Source organism: Carya illinoinensis, chromosome 7 (assembly GCF_018687715.1).
Source record: "Carya illinoinensis cultivar Pawnee chromosome 7, C.illinoinensisPawnee_v1, whole genome shotgun sequence".
NCBI classification, from domain to species: Eukaryota; Viridiplantae; Streptophyta; class Magnoliopsida; order Fagales; family Juglandaceae; genus Carya; species Carya illinoinensis.
In genome coordinates, this window is record NC_056758.1 from 33,543,754 (window position 1) to 33,566,070 (window position 22,317).

Genomic DNA, 22,317 nt, shown 5'->3' on the forward strand with positions numbered 1-22,317 from the left:
TATTATTATTTATAAATATTTTAAAATATTCAAACGGTTATCTAAAATCTCTTTTAAATTTAAAGTTAATTTTAACTCATCTCATTTAATGATTATAATTTTTTAAATAAAATATAAAAAAAAATTAATTTTAAAATAAAAATAATATTAAAAAATAATATTTTATTTACCTTTTAATTTTTTACCTTGACTCGTTTCATTCCAATTCATTCTTCAAATCACATCTCGTTGTAACCGCTTTGATTCAGACATAGCTAACTCTACAGTGAAAAGGGAAACTATGTCCACCAAAACAAATTAAAAGTGTACGGATTCAACGCCAAAAAATAAATAAAAAATGAAAAATGCTACATATCTTGTTTATTGCTCCCGTTTAGTAATCTTGCTTAAACGTGGAGCGGCCATCTGGCATTTTTTTTTTTCACTTTAAATCCTAAAACCAACCATACTCTCCCCCTTGACAATTTCTTTTGCAGTAGTCATCTCCTTCCCTCAATCTCTCCTGCCCCTCACTACCCATCTCTTCCCCTCGATCTCTCCTGCCCCTCACTACCCATCTCCTCCTCTCGATCTCCCCTGCCCCACGCCACCCCTCCCCTCCCCTCTAACAACGTCCCTGTTCCATAAGTTCACAGGTTGTTGGCTCGTCCGTAGGCCCGACCGTCTCCTCTTCAGGAGCCTTATTTCTAGAGGAAATATTGCAATCTTTTTCAATCTTCAGCCTTTGCCAAATGATTCCCACATGTCCACGGTGATATCCTCTTGAAACAACAACTGCACAACCACCATATACCAAACAAAATTAAAGAAATAAATGCATCAAAGAAAGAATCCCTTTTTCTTGTTTCCCTCTTGCTGTTGGGATTGGGAAGCAACTTTGTTTATGCTGTCAAAACTACTATCAAAAGATATGTCATTTTGTGCTCCTCGTTCCCAGCCTTGCAAACTACTAAACTAGGTCTAAAACATTTTACAGTACTGCAAAACCAATTGATTCGAAAGAGGATCACCCTCGCAAATGGAAACACACAGTCAAACGTTGTGTGCTTAGCGGCCATGGAACGCTTTGGTGGTCTTGCTATACTAATTAGGAGATTTCTTGATAGGTAATTGTGCCAATGGTTCTTTTAGTTTACCAATCTCAATCTCTTATCCCTTATAATTTTTGTTGTTTCACCACATAAGCACTCAGACGTTTGTAAGGCATCGTTTAATTCTTCAGAAAGATTGCATCAGTCAAAATCATAAAACCCTTCCACTAGTAGCAACCATTCCATCGCCTGTAAACGTCTAGTCCACTAGTCGAGGAGTTCCAAGACACGAGCCAAGCCTTTCGACACCAACAATCCACGACTCTGAAACAGGGGAGACGAGGTCAAAGAAATCATGCATTGAGGCCGGCTGAAGAACTCAAGGAATGAGGCTGGTCAAAGATGGAGGGAGAGGGGGGGGGAACAGTCTGGAGCAGGGACGGGCTAACAACCTACGAACTCATAGAGCATGGACGTTGTCAAAGATGGAGGTCGAAAATGAGGTCGAAGGGGTGGGGTAGTGCGGGGCATGGGAGATCGAGGGGAGGGGATGGGTGGTAAGGGGTAGGGGAGATTGAGGCAAGGGGATGACTTTTGGAAAAGAAATTGTTGAGGTGGTGAGTATATCTAGTTTTAGGATTTTAAGTGAGAAAAATAATATAAAATTTATGCCAATGGCTGCTCCACGTCAAGCGGGATTACTAAACAAGAGCAACAAATCGGATCTATAGCATTTTCCAGAAAAAATTAGGTAAAGAAATTTTGTGCGGGGCCTTATTTGAGACGAGTTCTTCTTTTTTGCATCGGGCGAGCAGAGCCTAGCTCTTGTAGCAAGTGAATGGAGTTAGTCACGTTACACTTTTGTGCCATGTTAAATTAGGCTTCAAACAATGAAAATGTTTATTCCTGTTTCATTTCATCTTATCTTATCATTATATATAATTTTTAAATTTTTACGTAAAACATAATAAATAATTAAATTTTTTCAAATTCTAAAATAATAATAATATTAAAAAATTATATTTTAATTATATTTTATTCAACTTTCAGTTTTCATTTAAAATCATATCATCTTATCTCACTGTCCAAATCGTACCTAATAAGAGCTTTACTACTCACACGTAAATATATTACACATCATTTTTATTAATATTTTTTTGATTTTATTATTCTAAATTAATTGAATTTTTTTACTTATCATCTATACACTATATATTTGATAAGAAAAATATTAAAAAAATTACATGTGGTATGTAGTATTAAGATGATGAGTAAAATTTTTCTAATTAGAAAAGTGATTATAATTAAATTATTTAATAATTAATTATCATTATAATCTTCCAAAAACCAATGTGATTACGTACCAATGTATAAGTAGCATAATTTGAATGGATTATGTTAGAGCCACAGAAAAAATTTACCTTGAATTTTTATTAATTGTGTAAAAATTTATTTTCAAATATATTTTTTAAATCTCTGAAACATTTTTTATTAGAAAAAATTCAAATTCATTAAAAAATACTTTTAATAATTAAATAAAAAAATCAATACAAAAATTTCCATAAGTATTTTCGGTGGAAGTAGTGTTTTCTAACTTAAGAATACTTCCATCCATCAGCTCTCCTGTACATGAACTTTATCGCCGTCACATGCACCTCCCATTGCTCTGTTGCCCACTTTGTCCCTCGGTCACCCGATTCGACTTACAACCATATCTTAAAGAAAAATCTTCTTATTATCTTCACACTTTATACACCACACTTATTTTAATTCTTTTTTTTATTTTTTTATAATAAATATGTAGTGTGTGGGTGATAAATATAATAATTTAATTATTTTAATAAGAATAAAATAAAAAATAATAATATTTTAATATATAAAGTGTGTGGTGTGGGATGATATGTAGCATTTCTCTATTTTAAAATAGAGAGTATTTTTGTATAATATTATTTTATAAAAAAACTAATTTATAATATATATTGTAAAATATATTGTGTAAATATCATCACTCCAAATTCTCTAAATTTATAATTAAAATTAAGTTACAAATGTCATATTGGTTAAGTTATATAATATATTGCCAATAATGATTCTTTTCTAACTAGTGGAACCAAATAGTAATTTGATAATGGACGCCTCAAATTGTTTGTCTTCATGCATAGATGGATAATAGATGAGTGGTACCAATAATGCTTTTTTCCAATGTGTCTTGCTGGAATTACATCGCAATCTGAATATTATATCCTGAATTATCAAGATCGAACCTTGAGAATGTATTAGATTGGATAAATATATGAGTTGGTTTGAGAACGAGAGATATGTTGAATTGATGATGAAGTAGCATGTTGTGATACAGATAATCTGACTTATTGTAGTGGCGAGTCTTCTTTATTATTATCGTTTGAGACTTGTGACATTATGTCAATTAATTTATTTAAATATTTTTTGCAGGTAATTAATGTCAATTGGGTTTGAATTCTATACATTTTTACAACACAAATTTTTGTTTTGTTTGAAAATATTTTTTATTCATATCTGTTGATAATCATAATAGTCATAATTGTAAAATATGTTGTGTGGATATCATTATTCAAAAGTCTCTAAATTTATAATTAAAACCAACAAATGTCATATTGATTAAGTTATATAATATATTTCATATACATTACACATTTTGATGTATAAATTCGTTAGGATCACTGGCATTGATTTCTTTGAATTTTTAATTTAAATTTAGCTAGATGAAATATTTATCTAAATATGAAAGATTCAAATTACAATAGATTTTTTTTAATATTAAAGATATTTTTTATGTATAAATAAGTGAGAAGTGTTATAGATATAAAACGATTATATAAAAAATAAATTTATAAAATGACACGATTTTACATGATTTATTAAATTAATTTTATAATAAAAATAATTTTTAATTTAATATATTGTATCAAATTATATCAATATAAGAATTTAATTTTTAAGAATTCCTTTGTTGTTAAATTGTTTTTCTAAGTAAAATCGTAGTTGTAAAAAAGTTTTTAAAAAAGGGGATCGTAATTAATACGTGCAACTGTAACAAACGACTGCGATGTGAAGCACCGCTTGCCTGCTTGGAAAGCAAGTTACCGCCTTGATCAAATCCTACAAAATCCAAGTTCCCGCCAAAACTCCCTCAACTTTCCGATAGGTCTTATAAACCCCACCGACAAAGCCTGAAAACGTTTTTTTCTTCTAAAGATCATCGCCAGAACGCCAAGAAATGGCCTCTACAACTTCAGGACCGAACCCGAAGAATGCATACCACATCGGAGGCATTCAAGTGGAATTCCCCTACCGACCGTACGGATCGCAGCTTGCGTTCATGGGCCGCGTCATATCCACGCTGGATCGAGCCCAGAGAGAGGGCCACTGCCACGCGCTCCTAGAGTCCCCGACCGGTACGGGCAAATCGCTATCGCTTCTCTGCTCGAGCCTCGCATGGCAGCAGAACTATAAGTTGAAGAATCAGTATGGGAATCCTTCTCAGTCGAAGTCTGCTCCGGAGGCGGTCACGGATCCTCTGGCTTACGGTGGCGGATTTGTTCCGGAAGTGGAGCCTTCAGGTAAATCAAGAATTTAATGATTGATTAAACCCTACTACATTATAAAAAAAATCACATTATCAAATTTAAACCCTAATGCATTATCAAAGAAATATATTATAAACAATTTAAACCCTAATACGTTCATATTGCATAATTATAATATATATCTCACGCTATAAGGGATTCCGAGAAAGTGAGAAATGAGCCCTTCGTATTAAACTCTTTTTTTATTTTTTATTTTTTTATGTTGGGAATCTCTCAAAGGGAGGACCCTTTAGACCCAGTCTTACAGATTAAATCTTGTCCCGTATACCGCATCCTAAAAAATTTCTTTATACGAGACTGGTTAAATTGCTGATTTTTGACCAGATGGTGTGGACTCAAAAGACTGTTTACACCCATGAGGTGTTAAACTTCAGATCTTGAAGGGAGTAAGACCCAAGACCAAGGCCTTCACCACTTGGGCCAACCCCTTGGGTTCTTCGTATTAAACCTAAAGCGTTAATGCTGGATCTTTGTTTGGTTATTGCGAATTTAGAAGAAAGGAACACAGAGTAAAACCTTTCCTACTGTCCTTTTACCTTGTGGTTTCGAAGCAGGTGTGAAATCTGAGTTACGAGTTTTTGTAAAAGGAGTTTCTAATTGATGAATTCTGGTTTCTGATTATTAGTGTAAAAAATGGTCAAACAATCCTTTATTCACTATTTCTATTTCCTAGTCGATGCACTATGCCACTGACATTACAGTCTTTATTAGGTAACCCAGGGTCAGAAAATGTGGAGCCAGCTCAATCTGCAGCAAAAACCAAGAACCATAAGAAACTGAAAACACCTACCATTTATTATGCATCGTAAAGTTCTATCCTATCTATTACTCCTCAGGACGGTTTTATTTATTTTGTGTTTATTTATTAGGTTAGTATTATTGCTTTTGAAAGCAAGGACAACTGTTTTAAAAATTCCACAAAAAGCATCTGACGACCACTCCATAAAAAATCTGTATAGTGACAATTAAATTCTCTTTATATTATTTACAAAGGCAAAAAAGTAATAGTTATTTAGTTTATTTTTTGTGTTATGATCCTGCGTTTCATGACTATAGAAGTATCAATTTTATAGTATTGCTTCCCATGGTAGGTTGTATTCAATTACTTTATTTAGTTGAATACTTGATTTCAACACTTACTTCAATGCTTTTATTTTTATTTTTATTTTATATTTTATTTTACCAGTATAGACGAATTTTATTGATGAGAAAAGTAGGCATAGCCTCACTATATTACTTTAATGCTGTGATAATGATTTTTTAATGTAAAATTATAGTTTCATTCTAGCATTGATTCCTCAGGTTTTACAATTTTAATTTGGAATTGGTTGCAAGTTATTTTTTTTTCTGATTATTATTAGCAACACTTTTAGCTGAAACTAGACATCATAAATTATTTATGTCAAGTGAAATCAGTCATTTTGCATTTTTCATTTGATTATTTGAGAACATTGAAAGAAGATTTTACAATCTCACGAGCATAAAAAAATACTTACTGGGTTGTCAAATGTTGAATTCAATTCTCAAAGGATTATAAACTATTTTCTGTATTTTAAGGAGGACACATTCACAAATTTCTCAAGTGATTCGTGAATACCGGAAAACTGCTTATCGAGTGCCAATGGCAGTTTTGGTAGGTTTGCCTTTCCTTTTTCAGTTCATATTCAGCAATCACAAATTTCACACATGCCCACACATTCATGTTTCACCTACAGCTTGGAAAATTTTTACTAGCCCTGCCTTGCGAATTGTCTTTTTCCTTAATTGTGACCTGCTCATCAACCTAATAGAACTTTCATATTAGCAAATAAATCATATTTCTAGATTCTTTTAGAATGCATGCTAATGGTAGCCACCTACCTGTCACTTGCATGCATTTTTCTAGATTGGCCCTGAATCTGGCTATGGAACAAACGTTATTATTGCTTAATATATATTGGAAAAAATTGGATTTGTCATATTTGTTTGAATAACAGTCTAGATCAATTTTGCTCTCCTTATGTTGTCCTGGACAAATAAATAAACATTTAATCGTTAACTGGGATATGCTGTCCTTGTTAGCAGTTGTTGACTAAATTAGGAATTTTCTTGACCGCAAAAAATTTCTGGAATGTTATTTAGTCATTATTTAATGTATGATATGCCTGTAAATTTTTTTAATAGGTAATCAAGAAGTTTTATTCATAACAAAAGGCATGGTCTCTCTCTCTCTCTCTCTCTCTCTCTCTCTCTCTCTCTCTCTCTCTCCCTGATGCCCAATATGACTAATTCTGGCATTTTCAAAACTTTAAGTAGTGATAAACTGGCTTAACTTGTTTACAATTCATGTTATATATATTTATAATATATATCTTAGCAAGTAGTAATTAATTCATCCACCATCCTCTCGCAGTATTCAAAACTTCTATTATTTCTTCCCTCCAAATACACCAACGCATATATATAGGGACCATCTTCCATATTGCAGTCACTTGTGGATTGCCTTGGAGACTACTACAACTTGCTAGGAAATCCATCAGGCTTGTAGGCATAACCCATGTTAAATCCATTCCCACAAAAAAATCATTCTGCAGGGTTTTGGCCACCTTGCAGTGTAGAAACAAGTGATCTACCATTTCCCCATTCTTCTTAGACACACAACACCAATCCAACAACTTGATCTGAGGTTTCCTTAGGTTGTCTATAGTAAGGATCTTTCCTAAAGAAGCTGTTTAGACAAAGACAGCTGCTTTCATAGGTGCTTTAGTCTTCCATATCTTCCTCCACATAAAGGCATTATTGAGTTGGCTAGTCAAATTATGATAGAACTATCTAATGATGAATCGACCTTTGTTTGTTGAGGCTCCAGTTGACCTTGTTCATAACCCCCGTTGTCACTCTTGTGGAATATAGTATAACAAAACTGACATCCAACTCCCAATCATGTGCTACTTTGGTGAAATTGACATTCCATTGAGGGGAGCCACTAGCTCGTGCGATTTCTAATAACTCTGGAAATGTGTCTTCGAGGCTTTGATCACTACACCATATGTCATATCAAAACTTTTGACCCAGGAGCCATCATCAACCTCAATATGCGTGAGTCTAAAGAAAGTCTACCATCTCTTCTTATGTGTTTCCAACGACCCACCCCATGTGATTTGCACACGTCATTTGAGCACAATCCACCCCATGCTTCACCAAACTCTGAGTCGATAATAGCTTTCAATGAAGCCCACCTTCACTTATAGAAAAAATATTTGATGTAAGCTAAAATTTGCATCCTCCTATTCCATAAGGAGGCTGGAGGTATATAGCTGTTTGAATCAGAACCCTTTGGACTAACGTATATTCACATGTACTCCCACTCTCGAATAATGTTTTGTTTTACATGGTTTTTTCCTAGTTCAAGCTTACAGTGCCCACACGTTAATTTTGTCTCGTTCTTTATCTCTCTCCCTTCCAGGCATCACGAAAGCATTACTGCACAAACAAGCATATTCGTGGGAAAGGGAATATTGATGAAGAATGGTGCACTTCTAAACTTATGGCTTCTTTTGTATTTTGTTTTTTTCCTTGTTTGTGAGAAAATTTCCTTCCATTTTTCCTTTCTGAAAATGGTTTGGGATTATCCAGCAAATTGCTTTTGAGTAATCGAGAAGTAGGATGCCCAGAATTTAAGTGAGTTACATCTCTTATCACATGCTTTCTTCATCTTAGTTATCTTGGTTTACACTGGTGTAATAAGTTGTCATAATGGCAATTGGATCATTTTATTGCCGACAGAAATGTACACAAAGTCAAAGGTCATCCGTCCCTTCAGAAAGGAGGTTGCCATGAGGTCCATGATATCGAAGATCTTGTAAAAGTTGGGCAAGTTGTGAAAGGTTCATTTATTATTGTATTTTGTATTATTTATATATATATATATATATATGTATATTTTAACTATTCTTACATCATCTTTTCTTCATCTCTAGGTTGTTCATATTATGCAGCACGTTCCATGGCAGATGATGCACAATTAGTTTTCTGTCCATACAACTACATCATCAATCCAGTCATCCGTGGAGCAATGGAAGTGGATATTAAAGGAGCCATTGTGATTCTTGATGAAGCCCAGTATGTTTTATAAACTCTCTGGATGAAGTTTAACTTTTTATGATCTTCTCTCTCCGGTTGTTGAATGTGTAGAAAAATAAAATAAACGGTAAGATTACAGTTTATTACTTAGACCATTTATAAAATGGATGATAGGTGATGAAACTCTAAATTGTGAAATGTAATTTTTCCACACTGGTTTTGGAAGCATAGGCAAGTCTGTCGGTTGGAATTTTCAATTCTTTCTTTGTTGCCTTGTATATGTATTTGAATTTCTAGGAGTACTACTTATAAAAAAAAATATTACTAGTAGTTCTCTCTGATTACCTATGAATATGGTGAGATGTGAGGATATTTCTAGTAGTTCTAAACTGGTTTAACATATTTACAGCAATATAGAGGATATTGCTCGTGATGCTGGCAGTGTGGATGTTGAAGAAGACATTTTGCATAGTAGGTTATGTGGTTATGAAACGACTATGCTTTCTATTTCAAGATTTTATAAGTTAGTTTCTTATAGTTGTAATACCTTTTGGAAGAATTGCAGATGGAACTAGAGCAACTCTGCGGAGTTGATGTTTTAACTTATCAACCTCTATATGAAATGACACAGGTAATTGCTTGGGCAATATGACAATAGTTTGTTCCACAATTCATTGATGATTAAACAATCTAAATGTGCCAGTAATTTCTAGGACCTTATTAATTGGATTGAGCGGAGGAAAGCTACATTAGAAAAGCGTGAATTTCAACATCACGTCTCCTGGTGAGTTAACTTGTTTTATGCTCCTCTAAATCTTTGTTTCTGAAATTCTTCATTTCAAGGTATTCAATAATTTTGATGCTGTCTAAATCCCTTAGAAGCTGATGTATTAACAATTCAATATAAACATTCAATCAGCCCAAGATATTCTATTGCTTTTAAGGGATATATTCCACTTTTCTCCACGGGCTTATTTCTACTAGAAGAAAATAATTTTATTCTTTTCTTAAGCACATTTTGCTGATGTTCATTATGTACTTTTCAATTAAGTATAGCTGCTAAAATTTTGGAATTTCAAAATGCAATGCATTATGGTCGTGGGTATGTTATCAATTTTGAGGGATTTCTATTGTAAGGCAAACATATGAATTGTGGGCTCCAATAAAATGTGGTTTGATTACCTTGTTTTAATATCAATTTTTTTCCCACTTCTATGCTTTATACACTTGTTTTCCGAGGGAGCTATCTGTGGTTTAATATAAAATTTATTTTTGGTTCACCTCATTGTAGTTAGCTCATGGATTAAGAGTTTCTTCAATTATTTAATTATTTGCTTCTTTTAAGAAAAGACACTTGTTTGCATGTAAGATTTAGGCTTAAAGGCTTACTTTGAAATGTTGGAACATTTTTCTGGACAGGAACGTTTAATCAGAACTTGATATGAAATATTTTTTCTTTGATAAGTAAAACAACAATTTATTAATAGAAGTAAATATGCATACTCCAAGTACATAGTGGGGTATACAAACAACATTACACCTAGTTACATAAGAAGGAGATCCAAGAAAGTCATTGAAACAAGCTCCATTAAGTACACAAGAGGATGCCCAAAGAAACAAAGGTATGGAAGAAGAAACTTCTTAACTCACTTGGAGAACGCCCATTGTTTTCAAAACAAAGGTATGGAAGAAAAAACTTCTTAACTCATCCGGAGAACGCTCATTGATTTCAAGCCTCGACCATTCCTTTCAATCCATAAGCACCACATGATACATAGAGGAATCATCCCCCATACATCTTCAATATGTGAATTAGCCCTACATCTTTTCCAACATGCAAACAACTCAACCACCCTCTTGGGCATTACCCAAGCAATGCCTGCTCTATTAAAGATTTCTGCCCATAATATTTTTGCTACCTTATAGTGAAGTAAAAGATGATCAACTGATTCTTCACTCTTCTTACACATATAACATCATTCCAATACGACAAGGCCCTTCTCTCAAATTATCCAACATCAAAACTTTCCCAAGAGATGCTGTTCATCCAAAGAAGGCTATCTCATTTGGCACCTTACCTTTCCAAATAGGCTTCCAAGGGAACGATGTATGATTTTGGATTGACAAAGCCTTATACAATGACCTTACAGAAAACTTCCGATTCCCAGTCTTCGTCCACAACATCCTGTCCACCTCATAATTTCAAATGCATGGAATACAATAAGCTGTAAAAATCAGAAATAGCTCCAATTTCCCAATCATGAACAACTCTACTGAAATAAACATTCCACAAAGGGGATCCACTAGAATGATCCAGCAACTCAGACGTTGAAGCCTTTTGATTAAGGGCAAACTTAACAATAGAGGAAAACATGGTCTTAAGGGCTGAATCACCACACCATAAGTCATGCCTAAAGCTGACCCACACACCATCACCAACCTCGAAATTAATGAACAGAGCAAAATCATCCCATCCAGTTCTAATATTCTTCCACAAACCAACACCATGCACACTTCTCACTTCATTTGAACATTAACACTCTCGCAGACTCCCATCCTTCAACCCAATAATAGTCTTCCATAAAGACTCATTTTCTCATAACCACTTCCTAACAAGTGCCTTATTAATGATTCTCAAATACCCACCAATGGGTAGCCCAAGTGGTAAGGGCGAACTTATGTACACGAGACGCATGGCATAGATTCGATTCCCCTTGGGATCAAATTGCGATTTAAGTGGGAGGTCATGGCAGTGGGTTGCTGTGCTAATTTTCCCAGGGGTCTAGGTTCCATGGGTAAGGGCTCTACAGTGGGGTGGTTCCCCCATCATAAAAAAAAAAGATTCTCAAATTACGAATTCTCAACCCTCCACAAGAGATCGGTGTACATACCTTATTTTGCATGACTAAGTGAAACTTAGGGCATGTTTGGGAAACAATCTCATCTCAAAAATTTTCATAATTTTTCTTTTCAAACATCAATCAAAACAAACACTTTTTAATTTCAAATATTCAACATTTTCATCTAATTATTACCTAATCATTATAACTTTTCCAAACTTCCAAACAAAATACAAAAAATAATATTTCTTTTTCAAATTTCAAAATAAAAATAATATTCTAACAATGTTTTAACTTTATAATACTTTTTACTAAACTTTTTCTTTCTCATTTCACATAACCCAGTAAAGCATCTCAACTGAAACCATTTTATTACTAATCACAAAATTTTCATCTCATCTCATTCCTCAAACATCTCCTTTCTATTTCTTCCCCACAATAAGGCTTGGCAAAACTTCTTAATTTGATTAGCCACACTAGTCAGCAATGGAAAGCTTTTTCCATATCTAGCTTACATGATTTAGAACTTTGCTTTTATGGGCCAAAGCTGTTGATTTTAATGGCCTTGAGCTTCATGATGTTCTTATATCTCCCTCCTAGATAGGTGTTACCTCTTGTATACCATCTTGTGTATTTGGGCAATACTTATTCTTACTAATACAATCGTTTAATTATAAAAAAAAAAAAAAAAAAAAATCTAGCTTACACAAAATACATGGCACTCCCATTCTCAATCTATTCTCCAAACTTTCATTTGCAATAAGAACCAAATCAAGGATTTGACGACTCTTAACAAAAGCATTTTGAGGTTTTGAAATAATCTTCTCCATAACTGTACTCATACGTACACCCCATTTATAAGACTAATAGGATGAAAATCCTTGACATCCATCGCCCCTGCCGTTTTAGGAATGAGTGCTGGTAAAGTCGTATTGAGACATGTCTCAAACCTTTTATGGACAAAGAACTCATGAAAAATGCTCACATCTCCCTTCACAAGCTCCAAACACTTTTTGAAAAAATGCCATAGAGAAACCATCTGGCTTTGGGGCTTTGTCTCTTGCCATCCCTTTAACTGCAAGATGCACCTCCTCCTCAAATGATCTCTGCAACCAATTTGCACTCGGAATATCAATAGACTCAAAAACCAGCTCATCAAGTTTTGGCGTCCACAAGTGCTGTTCCAATAAAGTGTTTGATAATAATGAATCACAAGGTTCTTAATATCAGCTTGGTCATCAATAACACAACCATCAGAATGAAGTATCTCAATAGCATTGTTCCTACGATGAGAATTGGCTACCCGATGAAAGTACTTTGTGCATTGATCTCTTTCATTCAACCACAAAGCCTAAGATTTCTACCTCCACAAAATCTCCAACAAAATCACCTTTTCGTTCAGCTGTCACTGAAATTTTTTTTTTTTGCTCAATCTCCTCCTCCAATAAAATCCCATTCTTGGTCCTTCCCTCCAACCTAAGCAACTCCTCAAAGAGATGCTTCCTTTGGAAATTGTCATTCCCAAAAACTTCCACATTCCACTCCTTCATATCGTCTTTAAGGCTTTGAGCTTATTAGCCAATATAAAACTCAGGGTACCAATAAACTGATAAGAAGATCACCATTATCTCACCATATCCACAAAACCTTCAGCTTTTAACCATGTATTCCAAACTTGAATACCTATGACACCCATGAATACGCTCGCAATCCAAAATGATCCAAACAAACCCTAAGCATTCTTTTTGGTAGCACTTCGAAAAATAAACCTCCCAAGAAGGGGAAACAAGAAATCTGTCCAACCTCGATCGAACTCAGTTGTTGGGCCAAGTGAAGGCACCCTCAAGGAGCTCCACAATACTCTTGTCCCGCCTCACAATGATACCACCGGAAGCCCCATTGATGTAAGGAAAACCCAACCCACATACGGGCATCCACATAAACTTTTGATGATTCTCTTGTCAACTAATTGTATTTTGTTCCCTGTAAGCAAATAATGTCAACCTTCTATTGGTGAAATGAGTTGTTAACATGGAGGCACTTGTTAAAGTTATTAAGCCCCTTAATGTTCCAGAAAGAACCTTGGGCTTAAGCAAGATTAGAAACCCTCCCCTTATTCCTTCCACGACTTATACTTCCCTCCTTTGCGTCATAGCTTATTGTACAGGTAAGTCTCTTTAACTCTTTCTTTTTTCAATGCTGATTTAGCAGACAAATGATGGCCTGCTTCAATGGCAATAAGTAAGGCACTGAATTGATCTACCCTTACACGAAATCCCCAAGCACTCTTGGATTTCTTGGACATTCTTGAGGACCCATTTTAAAGAGCACCCAGCCAAATTTACCCCCGGGAGCAGAGTACATAATGGCAACAGATGATCACCCATCTTTTCCATTTCAGCCTGATTAAAAACTAGATTCTTCATATCCCTTAAAACCAACTGCATCTCAGCACAACTATGGTCTTCCCCCGTAATTATAGACTCATCTTCCACCATCAGATTAAAGAGAAAGTCCTCATCCTGACACACTCCACCACTACCCATAAATTTTCGAGATTAGGGGGAGCAGAGGAGAAGGCGACATCGTCACATTTTGTCCCAGTTAAAACCTTCAGATTTGAACATGCTGGAAAACCACCGGCGAAACAACGGGAGAGTGGTGGTGTAACTTCTGGTGTCTGAATATTTAAACCATGAGTGGTATTTAAACTTGATATGAAATATTTATCAAGCATGTTTATGTCCTAAAAACTCTGTACTTTTTATGTGATAAATCCGTAATGATATATTTCTCGTGAAAGTAGTCAATTTATTCTGTCTTCTTTTCACCATTGCATTCATGGCCATTGTGTTGAATTAAGATTCATCATTCCAATTATAGAGAAAGTAAAAGAGAATCATAAGTATTGATCTGTTCATTTTTATTTTGCTTAATATATGTCATAGTTGGACCGGTGGTAAGGCTTTGAGAGAGCTCCAAGAAGCTAATATTTCACAGCAGTGCTTCCCAATCTTGCTAGAATGTGCCACGAAGGTGTTTCGAATACTTGGAGTTTTTATAAATTTATTGGCTCTGGATTCTTATAAGTTTTTGCTGAAATGTAATATATATTTTTTCAAGGCAATCAAAGCTGCTTCAGATGCAGAATCAGATGTAGCGCATTTAAGTGGCATGTCGGTGATGACCCTGGAAGGTACAGGCTCCATATATTCATGTTTATGTATCCTGAGCTTATCTATCGGCCATTGAAGCTTCACATCTGATTACCTATTTTGGCAATGCTGTGCAGGATTATTCTCTTCTCTAACTTATTTTTTCTCAAGAAAGGGGTGTCACATTTTTGATTATCAGCTGTCTTTACAACGATACATTAAAAGAGATGCTGGTGAGTGGAATATGTCATAGGTTTTTTTGAAGGTTAACTATGTGATGATACATAGAATTTGAAAAATAATTGGCCATTGTCCCAGTAATTTTTATGGTTATTATCTTTCTTAAATCACTTTTCTGTTCTTATTGCTATAGATATTTGATCAATTACCATCCTGTCTCTTTATAAAATTTTCATGAGATTCGGGATCAGTCGTGACTTCGTTTTCGGACATCTGGAGCCAATAAAAAAAATAAAAATTTTCGTGAGATTAGTTACAGCTGCATCTATTTTTGTTGTCATGTCACTATCATTGGTTTTGATACTGTATCAGGAAAAGCTGGCAATTGGACACACACTCTAAGTTTGTGGTGCCTGAATCCAGCTGTTGTTTTTAGAGATATTGCTGATCTTTCGTTGTCAGTCGTGTTAACATCAGGGTAAGCATACTGCTTAGCACACCTGGCTGCTTAACTGTGTTTGAGGCGGTGATCCTTAATTACTATTTCACAGTATGGGTTATGCTGCTTATACAAATTCATGCTATTCTTTTGAACATAGCTTTCTGGCCACATGTTCATGAGCTTGGCCTATTGGGGTGGTATGTTCTTACCGGTAGGACCTCAGCAATTTCAATCAGTTAGCAGAATGATTCTATCCACACACACACTTAATTCCAGTCTCTCTCAAAAGCAAATTGACATATATGATGTCACATACTGTGCTGCCACTTGTGGGGGGGGGGGGGGGGGAGCTCACTTATTGTTGATTTTGCTCTGTTCAGTTCCGTGCAATTTGCTCCATTGTCATTACTGTGCCATAGAATTTCTCTTTTACAATATTACTCAGCTAGTATTTTTTTTTTTGGGGTGATTAGGACTCTGTCACCAATGAATTCCTTTTCATCCGAGCTTGGAGTTCAGTTTGGTACTTGTCTGGAAGCTCCACATGTAATTGATGTTGAGTCACAGGTTCAAATGATATTTCTTTACTCCTGTATTGTTCATTGGTTCAACAGCTGTTCTAGTTACGGAGTCAACTTTGTTACCGCAGGTGTGGCCTGCTATAATCTCCACTGGCCCGGGTAATTATCCACTGAATGCAAGTTATAAGACAGCGGATGCATATGCATTTCAGGTAAATCTGTGGATTATCGTTGATTTTTAATTGATTTAATAATGATATCTTCTAATTTGTACATAAGTTACTGTTATGATTTTAAGGATGCACTCGGAAAATCTTTAGAGGAGATTTTTAAGATTGTTCCAGGCGGCTGTCTAGTGTTCTTCCCAAGTTATAAGCTAATGGAGAAACTATGCAAGCGTTGGTGTGAAACTGGCCAATGGTCACAACTAAATGCAAAAAAACTCCTTTTCGTTGGTAAGACTTCCCTCTCTTCCTCTGCTTATTTATCTTATGGTATACAAATATTCCTTTAGAAAATCTAATGAAAATGTTAAGTTCCTGTGTGCTGTGTTTTAGGGGTGAGGCTAAAGTTGAGTTCATCTTACTTGCATCATACTTGGCTGGATTTATTTTATTGTCTCTTAACAATATTTTTAGTTATATTATTTTGCACTGGTTAGTGCAGAGCCAAGAGGAGGAAGCCAAGATGATTTTGAGCCTGTTTTGAAAGGTTATTACGACTCAATTCGTCAAGGAAATAAACCTGTTTTAGGGAGAAAACGACGGGCTAAGAAAATAGGCCTTAATCACTTAAATGCAGTTGAGTCCCCTGAAAATTCGAAGGAAGGAGCTGCATTTCTTGCAGTTTTCCGAGGAAAGGTACATATCTATATTTTATTCACTTTGGAAAAAGGAATTTTAGCAATGGTTGGCGTTGTCTTCCACTCCAATGTATTTATTTTGGCTTGTATGCCAGTTTTAATGCCTGTAATAACATGAAAGTACTGGGCCGATTTGATCTTCTGCTGTATTTATTTACTGTTGCAACTTATGTTCTGGAGCCAGAATGCCCATATTTGTACATAACAAAAAGTGGTCTAGCTGTTTGATGCCTTGGCAGCTAGTTTGATGTGATTCAGATGTAGTTGAATGGTACGTGGTAAGGTACTACTGGAAATTTAGATGTAGAGTGGCAGGGGTGTGTTGAAGGAGATGGATTCCATGAGACACTGAACCTTTTCTATTCATTTGCCCCAAAAAATATTTTTTAGAAATTCCAAAAGTTTTTCTATTATCAAAGACAAAGGGGATCTTTTCATTCTATCATTGTAAAAATCAACATGTGGTCTTATAAATAATGTATGAATATGACCTTTTGTTGACTCTGAATGTGCTCGGTCATTATACTATGCTTGCAGGTTTCCGAGGGAATTGACTTCTCAGATGATAATGCTCGGGTGGTTGTATCCTTTTGGCCCTCTTTGACACCTGTTGTTTAGTCTCTATCTGATAACAGCTTCTTCTTTTTTTTTTTTTTAAGAAGTTAAATGCATTCATTTAAATTAGAAACTGATCTATTCAGCTTTTATGATTGTTAACTGTTGATACCTATAAAAAATGATTGTTGACTATTGAATGCGTATTATCTTGACTATCTCAGATAATTGTTGGAATTCCTTTTCCAAACATGTAAGGGTTCTTTCCTTTCTTAAAGTTGTGTGGAAGAAATATCCTATCATACAAGCCGTGATTTTCTGATTGATTGAATTTCTTATCAGAAATGATATTCAAGTTGCATTAAAGAAGAAATACAATGATACACATAAGTCATCCAAAAGTCTTTTAAGTGGGAATGAATGGTACTGCCACCAAGCCTTCCGAGCCCTAAATCAAGCTGCAGGTATGCTCTGTAATGGTTTAAACTCAATGTTTCTACCTTAAATTTGATATGAGGTGTTATATTTATCCTGCTGTCATAATTTGCTTGAAATTTTTTTTGTTTTACATAAACGATAAGTTTCTATGCATATCTAATAATTCTTACTCGTTGATAATTTATCATGATAATAACTGCCTTTTACTTTCAATAGGACGTTGCATACGACATATGTTTGATTATGGAGCTATCATCCTATTAGGTAAATGTTTTGAGCTTACTGATTTCTTTGTCCTTTTAGTTGGCTTCATTAGTAATTATATATACCCAGAATATATATATATATATATATTTATTTGCATTGGGTGTCCGGAACAAAATCCTGACTATAATCTCAAGGGTGCACAAGGCCTTCTTGGTAAGGAGTTTCCCTCAAGTACCTTAGGTAATTTAAGGGAAAATTTGCCAGTCCGATGGCTAGGAGAAATTGTTTGCACCCAAGGGTTTGAAGCTGACACTTGTTTTGAGAATATCCAGATTTTATATGTTGTTGGGAAATATTTCTCCTTTCTCATGGGAATAAGCAGTATCCAGAAAGATATTGCCTATGTCCGACCAGGCAAGTGTGATAAGATTTTCTTAAAAAGTCTTTTGTATTGAACTCTTGTCAGACTTAGCTTCACCATACAGCTTCTGCAGGCTGCTGAGGCAACCAGCATTTTATTTTACTTATATTTATGTTTGGCTAGTTCAGCTTAAATTCAGAATTTGTCTTCAGATTTAATTGATGTTGTTACTATTTGTGTTATTTCTGATGAGGCAAATATTCCATGATTGATATTTCTTTGATGGCATATTTTGCATGTGGATTGAATCCCCCTTTCCATCCAGTTAGTGTTGACTTTGCAGGGAATTATTTTTTGTAAGCAGATGAGCGGTATCAAGAAGAAAGGAATAGAGCATACATATCAAAGTGGCTCAGGAATTCAATTAGACAATATGAAAGATTTGAAGTATCGATGGAGGGATTAAAATCGTTTTTCAAGGATGTCAAGGTACTTGCATTTTTTGTTCTTAATCTATTTCAGGAGTTATGTTGTTGTATGAACTATATATTCTAAGTGGTCAATGTGCTTGCAGGAAAAGATAGGGAAGAGTACAATAAATGTCTTGCAGAATATTGACAATAATGAAGAAAAGTCTGAAAGTATGATTGTGAGGGGTCAAAGCGAAGAGTTTAGAAGAAAGGAAAGTTGGAAACTAAACAAGTCTGATCATTGTGGACAAAAAGTAATTTCTTTGACAAATTATGATGCTTCCCCTTGCGGGCAGAAATCTCACAGAGATGCAGAAGTTCACACATCTCTGAAAGTGGATGAGGGCACTAATTGTGCATATATTGACCTTGAATGCAGTTTTCAGAACGAAACAAGGTAGCTCTGGAATCCCACTGTTCATTTTATTAACTACTGCATATTCTAGATAATTGGACCGACCACTGGTCTTCTGGTAAAATGGTTGGGCTGTCTCCTTTTGAAGTTTCTGGATCAAATTTTTTTGTTCCATTAGATATAGAAATGAGCATGAAACTAGCATCTGCAGAAGGTTTAAACGTCCCCTGCTACCATCCAAAAGGGAGTAAAATAAAAGGCCAGAAGGTAGTAATACTGAAAGCTAGAGAGTAGAACTTCAGTGAAGTTAGGGTAGCAATGCACTATGTGAATTAATTTTATTTCTACTCCTTTGGGATTTAGCCAGTCACATTAACATAGTTCACACACTTATCTTTATGTATAAAAATATAAAACATTGATCGGAGGGGTTTTGAATTCATTTTTTTAGTCCCCTGACTTGCCTTTCAGCATCATCTATCTAAATCTCATTTTTTAAGTATATAGCTGGATAGCTAATGAAACATCTTCCACCCTGGTGTAATAATAATGTGTCTCCAGTTACAACTCCGTTACAAGGTAAGAGGTATCCTTTTGCAGGTGTACAGAGGCTTTATCCATGTCTTTCTCCCATGAAGATCCAGAGGTTTCTCTTGTGAAAGAAACCCCATTTGCTACAGCTAGTCCAGGATCCTTCCTGAAGGATGATTATTCTAGTTCAACCGTAATGGAGGCTTCTACTGAATTTCTAGATCAAGTATCGGTTCCCGCAATTTGTTTATCTTATCCAGGCAAAGCTCTTTCTGAAACCCAGTGTTCAGTTGTTACTCCTGATAAAAATATCGCTATGAACACCTGCAGCCTTACGCCAGAAATAGAATCTTATTTGAATTTGAGTGTTAATTCTCATACCCAGAAACGGAGAAAGTCCATGGCATCTCTTCATATTGACCTTACACAATATGATCAGTCTGATGACCCCAATGCTGAAACTCCTGTCTGTTCAAGTTTCATGAGAAGCTCAATGGCTAGCAGAGACTCAAATCGCAGAATTGAATTTGGTTGTGAGTCTAATTATGCAGATCAGAAATCGAAAATTTCAAATGTTTCCCAATTGCTCACAAAGGATGATTATGGCACTCCGTGCATGTCTTCTGTTCCTGTGATGGAGAAAAGTTTAAAAATTTATTGTTCACGCTGCAAAAGCCCGTTGGGTCTTCCTGAAAACGATCTTTTTGTAATGTGCTCGTTAACTTCATCATCGAAATCTTACCCAGCATCTCTTTTAAATGAAAATATGAAATGTTCTATGGACACACCAAGGAGCATACAAGTGTTCATGACAGATACATCATCTATTCATCCTGAACTCTGCTCCAAAACTATTGAAGGTGCTCCAGGACACGGCATTTGGCGTGAAGATGATGGGTGCGTATTCAACACTATTTTCTGTCCTTTCTGCAGGAAACCTTGCAGTTGTCTTGGTGTGCAGATTGTGGCAACTGATGCTTCAAATGTTCAGTTACTTAACAAGGTATCTCATTGTACTCATGCTTATAGGTAATTTGATTGTGCTTGATAATTGACTTGTTTTATGCCATCCATCCTGATTTAGTTAACATTTCAAAGTAGAATTTTATTTCTGACTAAAAATCATGAGCAGATATTGCTTTACCCTGAGCGTTTGGAAATTGCGAATCTTGAAGCTTCAAGGGACAAGGTTACAAAGGGGAAGGTAAGATTGTGCTATACTGGTTTAGTGGGTATCGATTCATATTTTGTCAAAATGTGCCCCCCGTGCCGAGGTGCATGTGAGTTTCTAAGGTGAAGAAGATATATGAGGAATTAAAAATTTGAAATTATTGCCTGCTGGATTGTAGTAAACTGATGAATAACAGCAAACAAAAAATTGAAATTGACAATGAATTTGAAATTCCGGGATCTCTTTGTTCAGGCCTTCGGGGGCATTTTTTTAGTAGTAGTAAATAGCAAGATTCCCGTTCCTATTAAGGTTTGGTGGGTAAAAATGTTATTTTGGCTGTTTATTAAAATAGAGAAGATTTATTTCATCAATCTGTCCGAAAAATTTACATTTTCACAAGTTACTTGAAGCATACATTTCATGATTCCCTTCAGAAAAGGGAAATAACATTTCTCCGCATGATTGTAGAATTTGTTGTCGGTCAGTGGCTCCGGCATGGAAAAAATGGCAATCTTGAGTTCCATTGATAAATTCTCATACTCCCTCCCCCAGCAGAAATTGGAAGGCTGGAGGACTACAAAATCAAAGGTAGAAATTTATAGATGACTCGAGCTCTTGATTTTGAGACATTTACTTGGCTAGAAGCAAAAAGATTTATTGTTTGAAATGTTGCAGTTAAGACTACCAAAGAAAGGCCTGCTTTCCAGTGCAGAGGATTGATGCTGAAAGCATACAGGATTTCAAAATGCATGTTTGGTTGCACGTTATGTATATTGGGGAGATGATGTGCTTCTCCACACAAGATGTTGGTTCTGAAATTTGAATTTCCAGTTGATGAGCGTCACTGCAGCCGCCTTGATAATGCAGCTTTGGCATTGGGTTTACAGGTGTAATCTGTTTTTCTGATATGGTTCTGGAAGGGTAGCCACTAGCGAATTACCTGGCAGCAGCTGATCTAGCAAAGTAGCAATCTTCCAATGTCTCTAAAGGAGGTATTTCAGGTTGCATTATCATGATGAATTGGAAGCATGTTGGATATATGGCTTTGCAGTTCATTGCAAGTTAAAACCAGTTGGATTGGGTAAACTTACAGTTTTCTGGTTCTAATTTACATGGCTATGAAACGGGCTCACCATTTGTATCTGGCCTTTTGTTTATATCAACAAAACTAAGGCATTGTTTTTTTTAGTATTTTGGAATTACTTTACAGATTAAGATCTTTTAATCACGATTAAGATTAGAGGTGTTCTCAGGTAAACAAACACAAAGTAGATGCGTACTTGGATTCGGCCACGAGTTCTTTAGTTTTGCACAACAATAAGGTCCAGCTAACGTTGTAGATAAATTAATCATGCATGCCGAGCATTGGCATTTTTTTTTTTTAATCCCCAGTTGACATAAGCTACGAATTAGATTTTTCGAGTGCGAGATTTTGTAGTCGCTATTGGATGCCCGAAACGTCTCTCATCCGTCATCAATTGTCCCCGATGCTGAATTTTCGTCGATTAAC

The 22,317-nt window shown here is 35.4% G+C and overlaps 1 protein-coding gene across 6 annotated transcripts; it reads left to right on the forward strand.

Annotated features, from left to right (window-relative positions):
• The first annotated feature begins 4,166 nt into the window (after nucleotides 1-4,166).
• On the forward strand, nucleotides 4,167-22,047 carry LOC122315862 (Fanconi anemia group J protein homolog). 6 transcript variants are annotated; one of them, XM_043132113.1, is made up of 28 exons: nucleotides 4,167-4,630; nucleotides 5,369-5,462; nucleotides 6,215-6,290; nucleotides 8,103-8,167; nucleotides 8,273-8,317; nucleotides 8,423-8,523; nucleotides 8,617-8,758; nucleotides 9,129-9,190; nucleotides 9,277-9,350; nucleotides 9,433-9,503; nucleotides 14,508-14,595; nucleotides 14,683-14,755; nucleotides 14,852-14,947; nucleotides 15,267-15,372; nucleotides 15,810-15,903; nucleotides 15,986-16,069; nucleotides 16,156-16,312; nucleotides 16,524-16,717; nucleotides 17,257-17,301; nucleotides 17,499-17,527; nucleotides 17,617-17,738; nucleotides 17,929-17,976; nucleotides 18,642-18,769; nucleotides 18,855-19,147; nucleotides 19,706-20,639; nucleotides 20,769-20,840; nucleotides 21,276-21,395; nucleotides 21,483-22,047. In XM_043132113.1, the coding sequence occupies exons 1-28, from the start codon at nucleotides 4,288-4,290 to the stop codon at nucleotides 21,525-21,527; spliced, it is 3,801 nt and encodes a 1,266-aa protein (XP_042988047.1). In that variant the 5' UTR covers nucleotides 4,167-4,287; the 3' UTR covers nucleotides 21,528-22,047. The 6 variants fall into 6 exon arrangements, with proteins under 6 accessions (XP_042988047.1, XP_042988049.1, XP_042988048.1 ...); XM_043132114.1 differs by having other exon boundaries at nucleotides 4,169-4,630; nucleotides 18,645-18,769; XM_043132116.1 differs by having other exon boundaries at nucleotides 4,389-4,630; nucleotides 5,359-5,462.
• The last annotated feature ends 270 nt before the right edge of the window (nucleotides 22,048-22,317 follow it).

Excerpts from the sequence above, each read along its gene's own strand:
- LOC122315862 (XM_043132113.1), top strand. The coding sequence starts at position 4,288 with ATGGCCTCTACAACTTCAGGACCGAACCCGAAGAATGCATACCACATC. Across the intron at positions 8,524-8,616 it reads AGTTGGGCAAGTTGTGAAAG|GTTGTTCATATTATGCAGCA; the intron begins GTTCATTTATTA and ends CTTCATCTCTAG. Across the intron at positions 9,351-9,432 it reads CTCTATATGAAATGACACAG|GACCTTATTAATTGGATTGA; the intron begins GTAATTGCTTGG and ends AGTAATTTCTAG.